The sequence below is a fragment of the Tachyglossus aculeatus genome, chromosome 9 (assembly GCF_015852505.1).
Source record: "Tachyglossus aculeatus isolate mTacAcu1 chromosome 9, mTacAcu1.pri, whole genome shotgun sequence".
Taxonomy (NCBI): domain Eukaryota; kingdom Metazoa; phylum Chordata; class Mammalia; order Monotremata; family Tachyglossidae; genus Tachyglossus; species Tachyglossus aculeatus.
In genome coordinates, this window is record NC_052074.1 from 11,681,835 (window position 1) to 11,695,734 (window position 13,900).

General features: G+C 47.8%; 1 protein-coding gene across 1 annotated transcript in view; it reads right to left on the reverse strand.

The window, feature by feature from the left end:
* Window positions 1-5,513: 5,513 nt before the first annotated feature.
* Window positions 5,514-13,900, reverse strand: part of SPRED2 (sprouty related EVH1 domain containing 2) — a 103,487-nt gene continuing 95,100 nt past the window's right edge. Inside the window, exons 5-6 of the mRNA XM_038751599.1 lie at window positions 6,952-7,101; window positions 5,514-6,269 (exon numbers count right to left, since the gene is read on the reverse strand). Of these exons, the coding sequence (XP_038607527.1) occupies window positions 5,592-6,269; window positions 6,952-7,101 (828 nt within the window). The 3' untranslated portion in view covers window positions 5,514-5,591. The remainder of the gene's footprint in view (window positions 6,270-6,951; window positions 7,102-13,900) is intronic.

Below are 13,900 nucleotides of genomic sequence, written 5' to 3' on the forward strand. Positions count from 1 at the left end.
GCATCACATGAATGTTTGAAAAAACTGAGGAATCAAATCCTATATTAAATTCCCAGGCCCCCTCTCCTCAGACAAATACCATTTGCAGAACAGAAATCCAACCATAAGCTCACAAATACCAAATACAATGCTTGCAAGTCCTGAAGGCCATTGGCTTTTAAACTAATACAACATTTCCTCACTTTTCAAACACTCGATGGGTACAGATCTAGACTTGGACAAGCTTCTTCTCAAGGAGAAGCCCATGGCCTGTGGCCAGAGCATGGGGCCTGCAAGTAGGGAGGCTGGGGTTCCAATCCCAGGTCTGCCACTTACCTGCTGCATGATCTTGTGCCGTCATGTGACTTATCTGTGCCTCGGTTTCCTCAGCTGTATAATAGGGATAAAATACCTTATCTCCTACTTAGACCATGAGCCCTATGTGGGAGAGGGACTCCACCAGATCTGATTACATTGTATCTACTCCGATTGACGCATAGTAAGTGCTTAATACACTGATCGGTATTCCATAAAGTCCATAAAGTCAGAGGGGCTCAGAAAAACTCCACTTCCCCAGCTTATGCTTTCAGGAAGCTCCGTGGGATAGCACGTCCCCATCAGCCGTGGCTTAAGAGTGTTTGGGTAGAACCCACTTTAACCCAACATTCAGTCTCTGACAGTAGCAACAGAAGGAACTGAATGATTGATAGCGGCCTCCTCAACGGCCGATCGGTAGCGAGCAAAGGATCCCCGGACATGGAATTTTTCCCTCTCTAGTCCAAAGTTTCCCTCCCGGCAACCCATTACGGACCCCAGCCGTGAATTCAGCCAAACACCTCCTGATATATTTCGTCTGCACAACTTCCTGTGGTAACGAATTCCATATGCTTTCCTCCTCCTTGTGGGAAAGTGTTCCCTTGTTTTCATTTTGAACCGACCACCTTAGAGCTCAACTCATCCCACCAAGGGATTTAGCGAACAATGGCATGTTAGGCCTTTCCACACCCTTCACGATGTTCGACTTCCTCATGTCCCTCTCAGTCTTTGTCTTTCCCATGAAGAGAATCCTTCTTAAACTTTTCCACTGGTCCTTGTTTGGAAGTTTTTGTAGTCGTAGCCATACTTGGTGTCTTTTCTAAAAGGGAGCTTCCACTCAGGAATTCTAAAAAAACTATTCCGTAGTTTTATACTGTGGCAAAACTGTGCCTAAGCCTCTATTCTCTAATTCCTGGGCATTTTATTGGCCTTTCTGCCTGGTGCCCGTCCATGAGCCAGTCAACGGCGACTTCCAAATCTCCAGAGTTGTGATAGCTCAGTGCTCAGGCTCATTGTCGTTTGAATCATTTTCCCCAGTCGGTTATCTCCCACTGATAATCTACCATTTTTCAACCTAGATGTTTTGCTTCTGAAATCTTCCTGCAGCTCACCGCCTGGGGAGAAACATGGTGGCATTCGCAAAACTGGAGATTTCATTGTGAACTCCCTCTTCTGTATCATTTATGAAGATGTTCAAACAAGACTGGTGCCACCACGAATCCAGCTTGGGTGGGGGGTGGGGGGAGAAGGGCAGTGTAGAGGTATTATTCCAATGTTTATTGCTCTCCCTCCACAAAGTGCCTTTTCATACCCTTTGACATTTTTAATAGTTTCCTTTTTGAGGCAGAAGATGCCTTCCATTTCCTGATTGGAGGAAACACCCAATGCCCTCTGCCCTTCCAGGTTCAGAGGGGGTGGAGAAGTAGGGTAAGGTAGACAATCGCTCTAAGAACTGCCCCCTTCCCCCCTGCCCACCCTGTTAATCTTTATGCTTGGTGTAGGGCCGAGCTGTGCCTTTTGGACAAAGGGCAGCAGCAGTAACCTCATCACCGCAAACCTGTTTACCAGGCCAGGTGAGGGGAGCGAATTTATTTCCCCAAAGGGAAAAGGCACAAAGAATGTGCATTTTTCTCACTCATGTATATATATATATATACACATATCAGCGGGGACCCTGGGGAAGCTTTGTTGAATGGCTGGATTACATTTTATCCTCCCCAATCCAGTAAAAATCACATCACTCTCATGGAACTATTTCCCAGCCATTGAAGACGAAATCCTTAGCCTCGTATGGTGATCGTACCAGTCAGTGGTAAAGTTAGTTTTCAACATCTCCATGTCACTAGGACACACCACACCAGCAGGAAGCTTAGTAAGCTGCTCTCCATATTCCTTTTGGTGCCTTGATTCATTTGATGCAGGTTAATTTGCAAGAAGGTGTGGAGGCTGAGGGATGTGTCAGGGATTTAAAAAAAGGTAGCAATTCTTACCTCTTACCCCCTCATTCTGTCTCATCTAATTGGAAAGCATCACCGGTAAAGGGCTGGAACCATGGGACAAAAGTGTCCGGAAGAGAGGCTGATGGGAGAGCCAACTGAATTGCCGCAGTGGCTACAACTGCTTTTGGGAATAAGTTTGTATTTTTATAACCAGTACTTCCAACTTGGGCTTCCAGGATCATTTGCTCAGGAGACAGCCCAGAGAAAAAGCAGGTGTTCCCTCCATGGCCCGGGTGTGAAACGGGGGCCTCTGTCTGGGAAAGAGAGCCCTCACTCTTCTTCCTGCAACACCTGGCATTCCTTTCGCTCTACATATGTGTAGCCAAGGGTCATCTCCCATCTTCCTGAAAAACGTAACATAACTATCACCTTGGCTGCGAGAAAGCAGCGCCCCAAAATTCAGTTCCACTCTCAGCTTCCAGACTTCCCAAATTAAATCCCAATCCGGACCCTGGGAGAGCGTCTTTTTACAGGGTGACCAAGGGGACAAATATTCTAGGAGGCAGAAATCTGATATGATGTAATTATATTTACATGGTATATTTTAAAGCAACAGCTACATTGATCATACATATTAGAAACCATAAAAAAAGTTAAGAACTAAAATGTACATCATACACTTGTATATATATTTTTACACAGAGGTAAAAAGGCTTATAAAAAAATCAATACAACAGGGTTTTAGTATACAGATACATAATGAATGTATGCTTCAGGCACTTTAATCTGTTAATGTGAGCAAAGAGTTGGGGGGGGGGGGGGTGAGAGGTGAAAAGGGAACTTTCACAACAGAAAAACTTTTGGTTAATGTTGTGTTACCACAGATACAAAAATAAAATCTGAATAATTTCTTTCCAATGGTTGGTGTCAGTACTACAAAACTGACTGGGAAAATACCCCACACTGTTTAAGCTGCAGTGTGAAGCAGCGGGAGAAGTATTTACAAAAAGTCCCCATGTCTGTCCTTGTGCCCTTATACCGCTGCAGTCCCAGTCCCAAAACGTACACATACAGCAAAGGTCGGGAAGTACTTCCAAACAGGGATGAGGGTGGGACCTGGAGGGACAATGAGACTGAAAAAACAAAAATAAACAAACTGAACACAAACCAAAATAAAAAGGACGTGACATTCCAAAAGGCTTTGAGGATGTCTGCTCTGAAATAAATAGGGGCACTTAAAAATGTGACTTGACAAAAGCTCATGTTAGTGTTGTGCTTTGTAGAAATGAGACCGTGGACAGAAACAGAGAGCAAGAGCAAGCTAGAGAGAGAGAGAATGGGGGAAAGGGGGGAAAGGAAGAGAGAGAGAGAGAGAGAGAGTGTCACTGAGGATATAAGATGGTCTCACCACATCCTTTTGAGACTGGCTTGATGGTTATTCGATGCTACTGAGATTTGTCATTTGCTATCAGGCACAGAAGATTTTATCTTTTCATCCAATCAACATAAACCAACTTTCACCAGCAAAACCTGCCCTCATTCCTCCCTGGCTTGAAGACCTAATGAGTAACTGCTACCGAATAAGTGCTCAATAAATAGGATCGAATGAACGAACGATATAAACGCCAACCCTATGTTATGAGCTCGCTGGGATGATTTTTGTAACCAAATGAAACCGACTGAAAAGACCCATTCCTAGAGCAAGTGCTGAAAACTCGTTCTTGTATTATTAAGAATGTGGCAAGAACTTCTCCGAGACCTTCTGCAAAAGAAAAAAAAAGTTTGTCTTCAAGATGACGTCCATGTGCTAAAAGAGGGGAAGAGAAGGCCATGCTCTGACTGGCAATTAATTGACTGCAGAAAGAAATTATGGCAGGAACAGCAGTGCAGGCCTTGACAAGCCAATCCCTAGCTGCCTCAAAGGTATTCTGATTGTACTATGCTAGCTCTGGCTAACGGTTCTACTGTCTTCATTTTAATACAAAATTATTTGGCTATTCCTTGTGATATATTAGAAAAATACTCTTTTCCATCTAATTACAAGTCTTGTACACCGAGAGAAGACGTTTAGGGCAAATCTGCTGAAAACATAACCCATCTGTAAACACCAAACGACCAGTCCGGGTGTCGGGGAGGGAAAAAGACACTTAGGCATTGGGGTAGTTTTTACATATGGCCTTATTTCTTAAAACATAAACTCAGAATTGAGTTTTGGCGAACCGATTCAGAAACGTAAAGGAAAAAAGTCCTCAAATTGGGGACAAAATTTCCTCTATTCCGAGAAGAGAAAGTTTATTTTAAAAAAAAATTCACTACAATTTTAGTGTTTCTCAAAAATCCCAGTGGATTTTGGTAATGACTTCCGTGTTTACGTGGCTACCGAGTTTGTGACTACGTGCATCAAAATGAGCCGAATTTTAACTCGATTCGGATGTTAGTGTTTAACTCTAAAATGAGAAAAATCTTATGAGTGTGTTAAACTACGCATTGAGTAAAGCTGTCAAAATTAAAGTTTCATTTAAAACACAAAAACTCAGATGGGGGCCTTCCGTATAGTTGGAGGCCTCAGGCCTTTTCATGTTGAGGCTCATTTCTCATAGTCATTCAATAGGGAAATGTTTCACATCAGTGAATAATTTAAAATCCGGTTGCCAAAAGAAATGATGAGGGCCTGAAAATAGAAACTGCAGCTTACGTGGCCATTTTGGCTTCAGAACAGTAACAGCAATACTGCGTGTGGTTCAAGTCTGCTACTCGTGCACCTTCTGGACAAAAACAGGCTGCAGAAAACACGTTTGGGGTGGGAAATTTCCCAACGGATCCCAGTGGGTCCCATCTCTAAAGGTGTCAAAGCCTGCTGGCTACTGGCGGGCGGTCAGGGCCAACCTGACAGGAGCAACAGTCCCGAGATTCTCTTCCCGGAAAAGAACAACAACAACAGCAACAACAAAAAACGAAATTAAAGATAGGCGGGGGGTGGGGGGAGGAAGCAAACAAATAACAAAACCATCCCACTAGAAAAGACCAGTTCAGATCGAAAACTCCTTTCACCTGGGAAGGGAAAAGAATACAGCCAAATGTACAAGATACTCTGCCCGATCACGGATCATCAAAGATACGAGAGTCTCCGCCGAAGGCCCGTCTGGTCCGGGCTCCGGGGACGCGGTGGCTTCCGGGGGCCGAGGAGGGAGGCGGCCGTCCGAACGGGTCCCGGGCCGGGGTGGCCTCGGAGCGTCCGAGGCCCCGAACCGGGTCCTCAAAGCACCCAGAGCGGCACTTACTCCTGCACCTCCGCGTGGGGGGGAGGAAGAGCGGGGGGTGGGGGAGGCGAGGAGGTGGGGGACCCGCGTCCCCGCCTCACCCCGCAGCCTTGTGCTTCCCCCCGCAGCACCCGCAGGCGACCCCGCAGTGATAGCAGGCGCGCAGGGGCAGGTAGCAGCACATGCACGGGGCAATGAAGGACAGGGCGAGAAGGGCCACCCACCGGAGGCAAAACTTCTCATCGCTGGTGTCGCAGGAGCACGGGTCCGTGTAGTCGCCCTCGGGGTCGGACATGCAGTGGTAGAGCATGCTGTCCGCGCACCACATGCAGCTTGCCCGGCGGATGCAAGTCCTGACGGGGTCGGGGGCGTCCTGGCAGTGGCCCCGCCGGTTCTCCTCGTGGTTGAACATGTCCCGGCAGTAGACGCAGCGCGACCGCTCCCCGTCCTCCTTCCGCCGCCGCCGCCACTTGCAGCGGCCGGGCTGGGTCTTGATGGCGCCCCCGGCCCCGCCCCCGCCTCCGCCCTTGGGGTCCCGGCCCCGCTCGCTGTCCGAGCGGTCCACGTAGGGGTAGCTGTAGTCGTGCTTGGAGCCGTCGCCCTTGGCGAAGCGCACGTACGAGTCCACGTCGTCCGAGGCGTCCGGGAACTTGGGCCGGGTGGGCGCGTGCCGATAGTCCTCGTAGCCTGTCATCCAGATCTTCTCCCGCGGGTTGATGCGCACGATCTCGTCGTCGTCCTCGGGGACGAAGTGCCGGTAGGGTCGCGGGATCGGCTGTTCGCGATGGCGAGAGGGGGAAGCTGGGGTTGTTTGCCGGCTCCAAGCACGGTGCCTGGGGCCAGGAGCCCGGGGCAGCCCTCTGCTCCACCCAGTCCCTGACTACAGTTCCTTACCCCGTCGCCCCTTTCCCCAGCAAGCCCAACCTCGGTCGCCTCCTCCCCCAGCAAGCCCTGAACATGGTCGCTCCCTTCCCCGCAAGCTCCACATCATCAATCGTATTTATTGAGCGCTTACTATGTGCAGAGCACTGTACTAAGCGCTTGGGAAGTACAAATTGGCAACATATACAGACAGTCCCTACCCAACAGTGGGCTCACAGTCTAAAAGTCCACACCCACTCACCCGCCTGCTCTTTGCCCAAAGAGGGGTGAGTGGCCACACCCATCTCCCCCCACCAGGCAGCCCCAAGAGGCCAGCGGAATGACCACCGGCCTAATCTGAAAAAGCTCCCCTCTGAGCTCTGATTTCTGCCCGCGTCAGGGCCGGGACTTTCAGCCACCCTTCGTTCAACGGGACGCCTGGATCGTGTTCCCAAGCTCTTGTTTCCACGTTCCGTGGAACAAGGAGCTGGGGAAGGCAGGAGGGGGGCAGGGGGATGAGGAGAAGGGAGCCCGGTGGAACAGAGCCAACCTACCCCCTCCCAAGAAACAAACACCCCCAGGGGCAAGCTACTCACTTGTTCAAGCTGGTAGTGTTCGGGGCAGTATTGGTCATGGATCCGCCCCAGTGTGTAAATCCTGCGTTGTTCACAGGCTGGGGGGGAGGCCAGGGCCCGGGTGGGCTGCTCCCTCTTTTGAGAGGAATTAGAAGAACTGTCTGTAGCTGTCTGAGAGAGAGAGAGAGAATATAAAACAGGAATTGGCTCTGCCAGATTTCTCTTTTTCTCCCCCATGCACTCCTCACATATTGGCATCAGCTCTCAAGTACCACATATTCCCAGTGGCTGTATCCTGGTGCGGCGTCCCAAAATCTCCTGTTTATCCTGGCCGAGAGAGAGCAGGGTTCTCCCGAGGCACTGGGCTACCGGGATTGAGTTAGCCCACTTCCGGCCTCGATCGCTCACCGGAGCCTTGGAACAATTGCTTTGTTTACTCCCCGAGGCAGCAACGAGAACCTCGACTGGAGATCTGATCCCCGAGGCCTCCTGCTATCCACTTCGGTGAGGCCACGGCGCCTCTGATGCTTCAGTCGAAAGGTGCCCCGACCAAGACACAGGGACCAAAGATGAAGCTCTCTGTTGTCCTGGAATGGGAAATTCTCATGCCCAAAGGTTACTACTTGGAACGCTGAGGGCACAGATCACTCCTGTCCCTCCCTGGACTTGGTATTTTTTCACGCCTTCCTATCATAATAATAATAATAACTTTGGTATTTGTTAAGCGCTTACTATGTGCAAAGCACTGTTCTAAGCGCTGGGGAGGATACAAGGTGATCAGGTTGTCCCATGTGGGGCTCACAATCTTAATCCCCAATTTACAGATGAGATAACTGAGGCACACAGAAGTGACTTGCCCAAAGTCACACAGCTGACAAGCGGCGGAGCCGGGATTTGAACCCATGACCTCCGGCTCCTAAGCCCATGCTCTTTCCAATGAGCCACGCTGAGTTCTGGAAAGAGTTGGGTTGGAGGGGTTTGGGGTGTGCATGGTGGTGGAGTGGTGGTGGAAGGATGGATAAGGAAGCGGGGGGAAGTGTTGCTGAAATTCTGATTGTCCAGATAGGAAACAGCCAAGCAGAAGGATGCTCACAATGATCTCTAAAAGGCCCATGTCTTTTTCCTTCGGCAGCCAACTTTCCACGGTCTTGACTTGATTATCCCTTAGGTTCTTGCAAATCAACTCCCTACTAGCTTGGGCATCGAGTAACCTATCCTTGACAAGCTACTCAATTCTCTCTCTCAAAAATCAGTTGACACACGGAGAGCTTCATGGCCTAAAGCCGCCCAAACGTGCAAGTCCACAGTCATTACTCCTTGGTTAGGCAGCTCAATTTTCAACAAAAGAAGCCCTTAGGATTTCTAAATACACCAGGCACTGCTCCTCCAATGACCCGAAATTTGGTGATGGAATTGCCGCTCAACTCTCTGTACTAAAAGACTGGAGGAAACTAGAAATCACTGGCCAGCCTCTGACCAGAACCAGGAGGCTGTGCGCTACTCCAACTGCCTGCCGGAATGACTGGCAGGAGCCCTGCTTGGGACTGGTGGGAAAAGAAGAGAGGGGAAGTGCCAAAGCTTTAAACTAAAACCTGTCTTAGCACTGGATCAAGCATAACTCTGAGTTTCCAGGGTGGGAATCCCACTCCTTTAGGGCACAGGGGTTTTAACTGAGGAGGGAAGAGGAGGATAAGGAGAGAGGGTGAGGATGCTTTGGGCAAAACTATGTAAACCATTTTTTAAGCTCTGCACACACACACACACACACAAAATCACCTACTTTACTGACCAGATGAGAGCTTTCAAAGTCACCACTGTTCTAAATTCCTGCAGATCTTGGCAATCACGTGAAAATAAGAATCCTTCACAGTGGAATCTACAGTTGGCCTGAAACTCATTTTGAGGTCTCCTTTCCCAACTTATTGAGCTCTGCACCACCAAAATGGGCTTTATCCCGCTCCTCTTCCATTAGCTGTGAGATCCAATGAGGGCTGGGCCCAGGTCTTTGGCTTCTATTATATATTTTCCCAAGTGCTTAAGCAGCGCAGTGTGGCTCAGTGGAAAGGGCACGGGCTTTGGAGTCAGAGGTCACGGGTCCAAATCCTGGCTCCGCCAATTGTCAGCCGTGTGACTTTGGGCATGTCACTCAACTTCCCTGTGCCTCAGTTACCTCATCTGTAAAATGGGGATTAAGACTGTGAGCCCCGCATGGGACAACCTGATCACCTTGTAACCTCTCCAGCGCTTAGAACAGAGCTTTGCACATAGTAAGCGCTTAATAAATGCTATCATTATTATTATAGTAGGCATCACTGATGGGAAGCCCTCCTAAAAACCACGAGGCACGCTATATAGCCTTACCACACAGCCTCTCGCTCTCTGCCCAATCTCTCTCAGTACTTGTATTGATTTATATCTTTCACTTGGACGATTTCTGCTTATTTTTGTAAACGGAAGAGTTGAATACGTTCTCCTGCTTGTTCCCATTTTAGGAATACTATATCTGTCAGTTTTTCCCATTGGAGTGTAAGCTACTGAAGGGCAGGAAACATGACTTCTATATTTACCATGTGCACCCTAACACTTAATACTATGCTTTCCCTATGTATTGAGCCTTTATTCTGTGCAAGGCACTTGCCCTAAGCATTGGGGAAGCGTACACTGGAGTCAGTAGGCACGATTCTGCCCTCTATGACCTTTCAATCTAGCAGTGGAGACAGATACTAAAACAATTATAGACAGTGGAGAAACAACAACAATATGTACTTAAGGGCCAGGGTGGGGGAAGGCTGAGTACCCAAATGTTTAGGTGACCTGGAAGTGACCAAGTGACAATTGTGGTGGGAAAATAGGGTGGGGAGATACCCCATCCTCAGCCCTAAACACTTACGTACATATCAGTAATATATTTTAACGTTTGCCTCCCACTCTAGGCTGTAAGCTCCTTGTGGTCAGGGAACATGTCTACTGACTCTGTTGTAGTGTACTCTCTCAAGCACTTAGTACAGAGCACTGCACACGTAAGCACTCAATAAGAACTGATATTAGCCAATCAATGGTGTTTATTGACTGCCTCCTATGTGCAAAATGCTGTATGAAGTGGCCTAGAGAGTGTCATACAGAGTTGGTAGACCCATTTCCCACCCAAGTCCTAACCCAAGAACAATCGTCAAATTAGGATTCCCCTACACTGATTCTGAGAGACAGTGCTAATGTACTACGGAGGTTAAAATACCTCCAAGACAGTAGAGAGTGCCATACAGAGTTGGTAGAGCCATTTCCAACCCAATCAAGCCCTAACTCAAGAACCATCTTCAAATTAGGATTCACCTACACTAATTCTGAGAGACAGTGCTAATGTACTACGGAGGTTAAAATACCTCCAAGACAGACACTCACCTCAGTCGTCTTAGCAGAAATCCTTTACCTGCGATGGACAATTAAGTAGAAAAAGGAGGTGGAATAGTCCCAGAAATGACGTTAACCAAATTACACTTGGGGTCAACTCATCTAGAGTCAATCATTCATTCAATCATACTTATTGAGCGCTTACTGTGTGCAGTAAACTGCCCCTTCAAAGTGCTGATCCTTCATTCTGGCAACCCCATCTTTTTCTTTTTTTAAATGGTACTTGTCAAGAGTTTCCTATGGACCAAGCACTGTACTAAGTGCTGGGATAAATACGAGCTAATCAGGTTAGACACAGTCCATGTGCACTCGCACAAAGCCAGGCATGAGACCGCGCTGGAAGCAAGTTTGTGCCTTTCATTCATTCACTCAATCGTATTTATTGAGCGCTTACTGTGTGCAGAGCACTGTACTAAGCGCTTGGGAAGTACAAGTTGGCAACATATAGAGACAGTCCCTACCCAACAACGGGCTCACAGTCTAGAAGGGGGAGACAGATAACAAAACAAAACATGTGGACAGGTGTCATCTTGATACTGTGAAACTATGCAGGGTGATGGGATGTGTCAGAAGTTGAATCTCATTCACCATTAGTTACCCAAACTTGGCCTGGCCAATAGGTGTGAACTACCACTTCCGAAGAATGTACATATAAGGCCACCTCCACCGAAGACGAAGGAAAACAAAGAGAGAAAGAAAAAGAAAAAAAAAATCAATTTCCACCTCTCCACCCACTGACATCCTCAAAGACATTCTCTGCGTCTTGGTTGGGGCTGGTAAGGAAACCGGCTCAGGGTAATAGCAGGTGCCTGAGTGAAAGCAGCTCTGCATGTGCCAACCTGTGCCTTGGAAAAGGATCTGCAAATGAGTACTAATTTGGTGGAAAATTAGTCAGTGTGCAATCATACACACAATGAAAAACCCTTGCCCTCAAGGATGCTGAATTTTCATCTGTGCCCCAAGGATTAACACCTTCATAATCTTTGCAAAGCTTGTGTGTGTACACACACACCCCCACACACCCCCACCAAACAGGGAACATTGTACCTCCAATTAAAAACCCTTCACAGTCACACGGCTTCTAGACAGGCCACTGGCGCACAGAGAAATGACTTACCTAAGATCACTCAACAGGCTTGCGGCAAAGCTGGGATTAGAACCCCTGACCTTCTGCCTTCCAGGCACATGCTCTAGTCACTCTATCACGCTGCTTCTAGAATCACTAACTACAGCAGAAATGTACCCAAATTCGCCCAGTGCCCCAATCAATCATATTTCTTGAGTGCTTACTGTGTGCAGAGCACTGTACTAAGCACTTGGGAGCATAGAATTTACCCGAGTTGGCAGACACGTTCCCTGCCCACAGTGAATTTACAGTCTAGAGGGATGATCTTTCCCCCATGTAAAGGCAGGCCTAAAACAGGACCACACTGTGCAAGGAGGAAGGCTTTGGTTTAACTTCTTGGGCAGCAAACTGCAGGCTAGAAAACCTAAGACAGCAGGCCCGCCTGCCAACCTGCTGTCACCCTGCCTTACAAGCCAAAGATTGAAGAGGTGCTGAAGGACCCTTCGCTGCTCAGGCAGATGGGTTGACAATCTCCTGAAAAAAGGAAGTTTTTGCCAAGTAAATTGACCAATGAGAAAGTAGAAATTTTCTCTCTCCTAATGGAGACTGCGGATGAAAAACCCACACACCCAAACCACCTTCTAGTGCTGTGGGTGAGCAGAACTGTTGCCTCTCTGCCTCCCAATGGAAGAAACCGGCAAATAAAGGCACTATTTTGTTGCTTTTTCAACACCAGACGGCCTGGATGTTTTAAGATGTCTGTTAGGAGTTGCTTATTTGCAGTTATGATGACCATCTACATTATTTTTGCTGGAATCGACTACCAAAATAGAACTTGACAGCTGATGGAATTAAAACTCTTAATTTTACAACAAGCCTTCCACATAAAATCGCTCATGCTGTGTTCTAAAATACAGGAGTAAAAATTTCCAAACTCCTTTCATGCCCAGGACCGCCAAGGAATGAAAAGACCCCTTCCAATACTCCCTGGTTTTGACCTTTCTCAGAGCTGTCCTCCCGCGTTGAGAGGGCACCCAATTTCGGGAAAAACACTCCTGAAAGCTGGGATAAAGAGGACTGCTTACTGTTACATCCAGGGATCTAGTTCCCAGACCCATTGCTCCCAACACTCCTGGGATACTTGGCCCGTCTAGACTGTGAGCCCATTGTTGGGTAGGGACCATCTCTATATGTTGCCAACTTGTACTTCCCAAGCGCTTAGTATAGTGATCTGCACACAGTAAGCGCTCAGTAAATACAATTGAATGAATGAATGGATACCCTCGCTGGAGTGAAGGAGAAAGAGGAAGGACAGCCCTCAGCCCCACAGCTCTTTAGGTACACATTCTTATTTATTTTAGTGTTTATCTCCCTATCTAAACTGTAAGTTCTTTGTTGGCAGGGAACATGTCTACTAACTTTGATATATTGTATTCTCCCAAGCTGCTTAGTACAGTGCTCTGCACACAATAAGTGCTCAATAAATACCACTGATTGATTGAAGGTGGAGAGAAAAAGGGGAGGGAAACACTGATCCCCTTTTTATTACAGCAGCCATAAGGACCTGTGTGATCTTGGGCAAGTCACTTCACTGCTCTGTGCATCAGTTACCTCATCTGGAAAATGGGGATTGAGACTGTAAACCCCCTGAGAGACAGGGACTGTACCTACTCTGATTAGCTTGTGCTTAGACAAGTGCTTGACACATAGTAAGCGCTTAATAAATACCATCATTCAGAGCTTAAGTTGTGCTGGGTGTGTCCTTCCCCTTCGACACTGTGAGCCCAATGTTGGGTAGGGACTGTCTCTATATGTTGCCAACTTGGTTTTCCCAAGCGCTTTGTACAGTGTTCTGCACACAGTAAGCGCTCAATAAATACGACTGAATGAATGAATGAATGACTCTAGGCACAAAAAAAAATCAAAGCAATTCCACCTAGCCTGTGCAGCAATCTGCGATCATTAAGAAGGGCTTAATCTCACTTCACATAGCGCAGCCTTATTCCAGCTGAGAGGGAACAATGCAAGACCATTTTTTTCCCACTCTTCAACTGCCCCCAGCTTCCTCACCCCTGCTGAAGATGGTCAATCAGTCACTCCAGGGCAGCAGCGGGTTTTCAGGCAGGCAGAAATTCTCTTTCCATTACTGAGGAGGTCTTTTAATTACAGCAAGGCTCTTACTGCTTGGCCAGGCCTGGCTCCTACTCCTGTTCCTGGTTCCCCCTCAGGCTGCTCTCCTGGCTGGGAAGGAACCACAAGCCCCACACCCTGGCCTGTGTTCGGAAAACCGGTCATTCCAACAGGCTCTTGCCTCGATGGAGAAATCAATCAATCAATCGTATTTACTGAGCGCTTACTGTGTGCAGAGCACAGGGCCTGTTGCCTGGCACCACAGGGCACAAACAACTGGGTTCATTATGAAAATTTGCTCCCTGCACTCTGGTAATGTTTGAAGCTTGACCCCTTGTTTGCTACTCTCCCCCTCTTCAAAGCCCT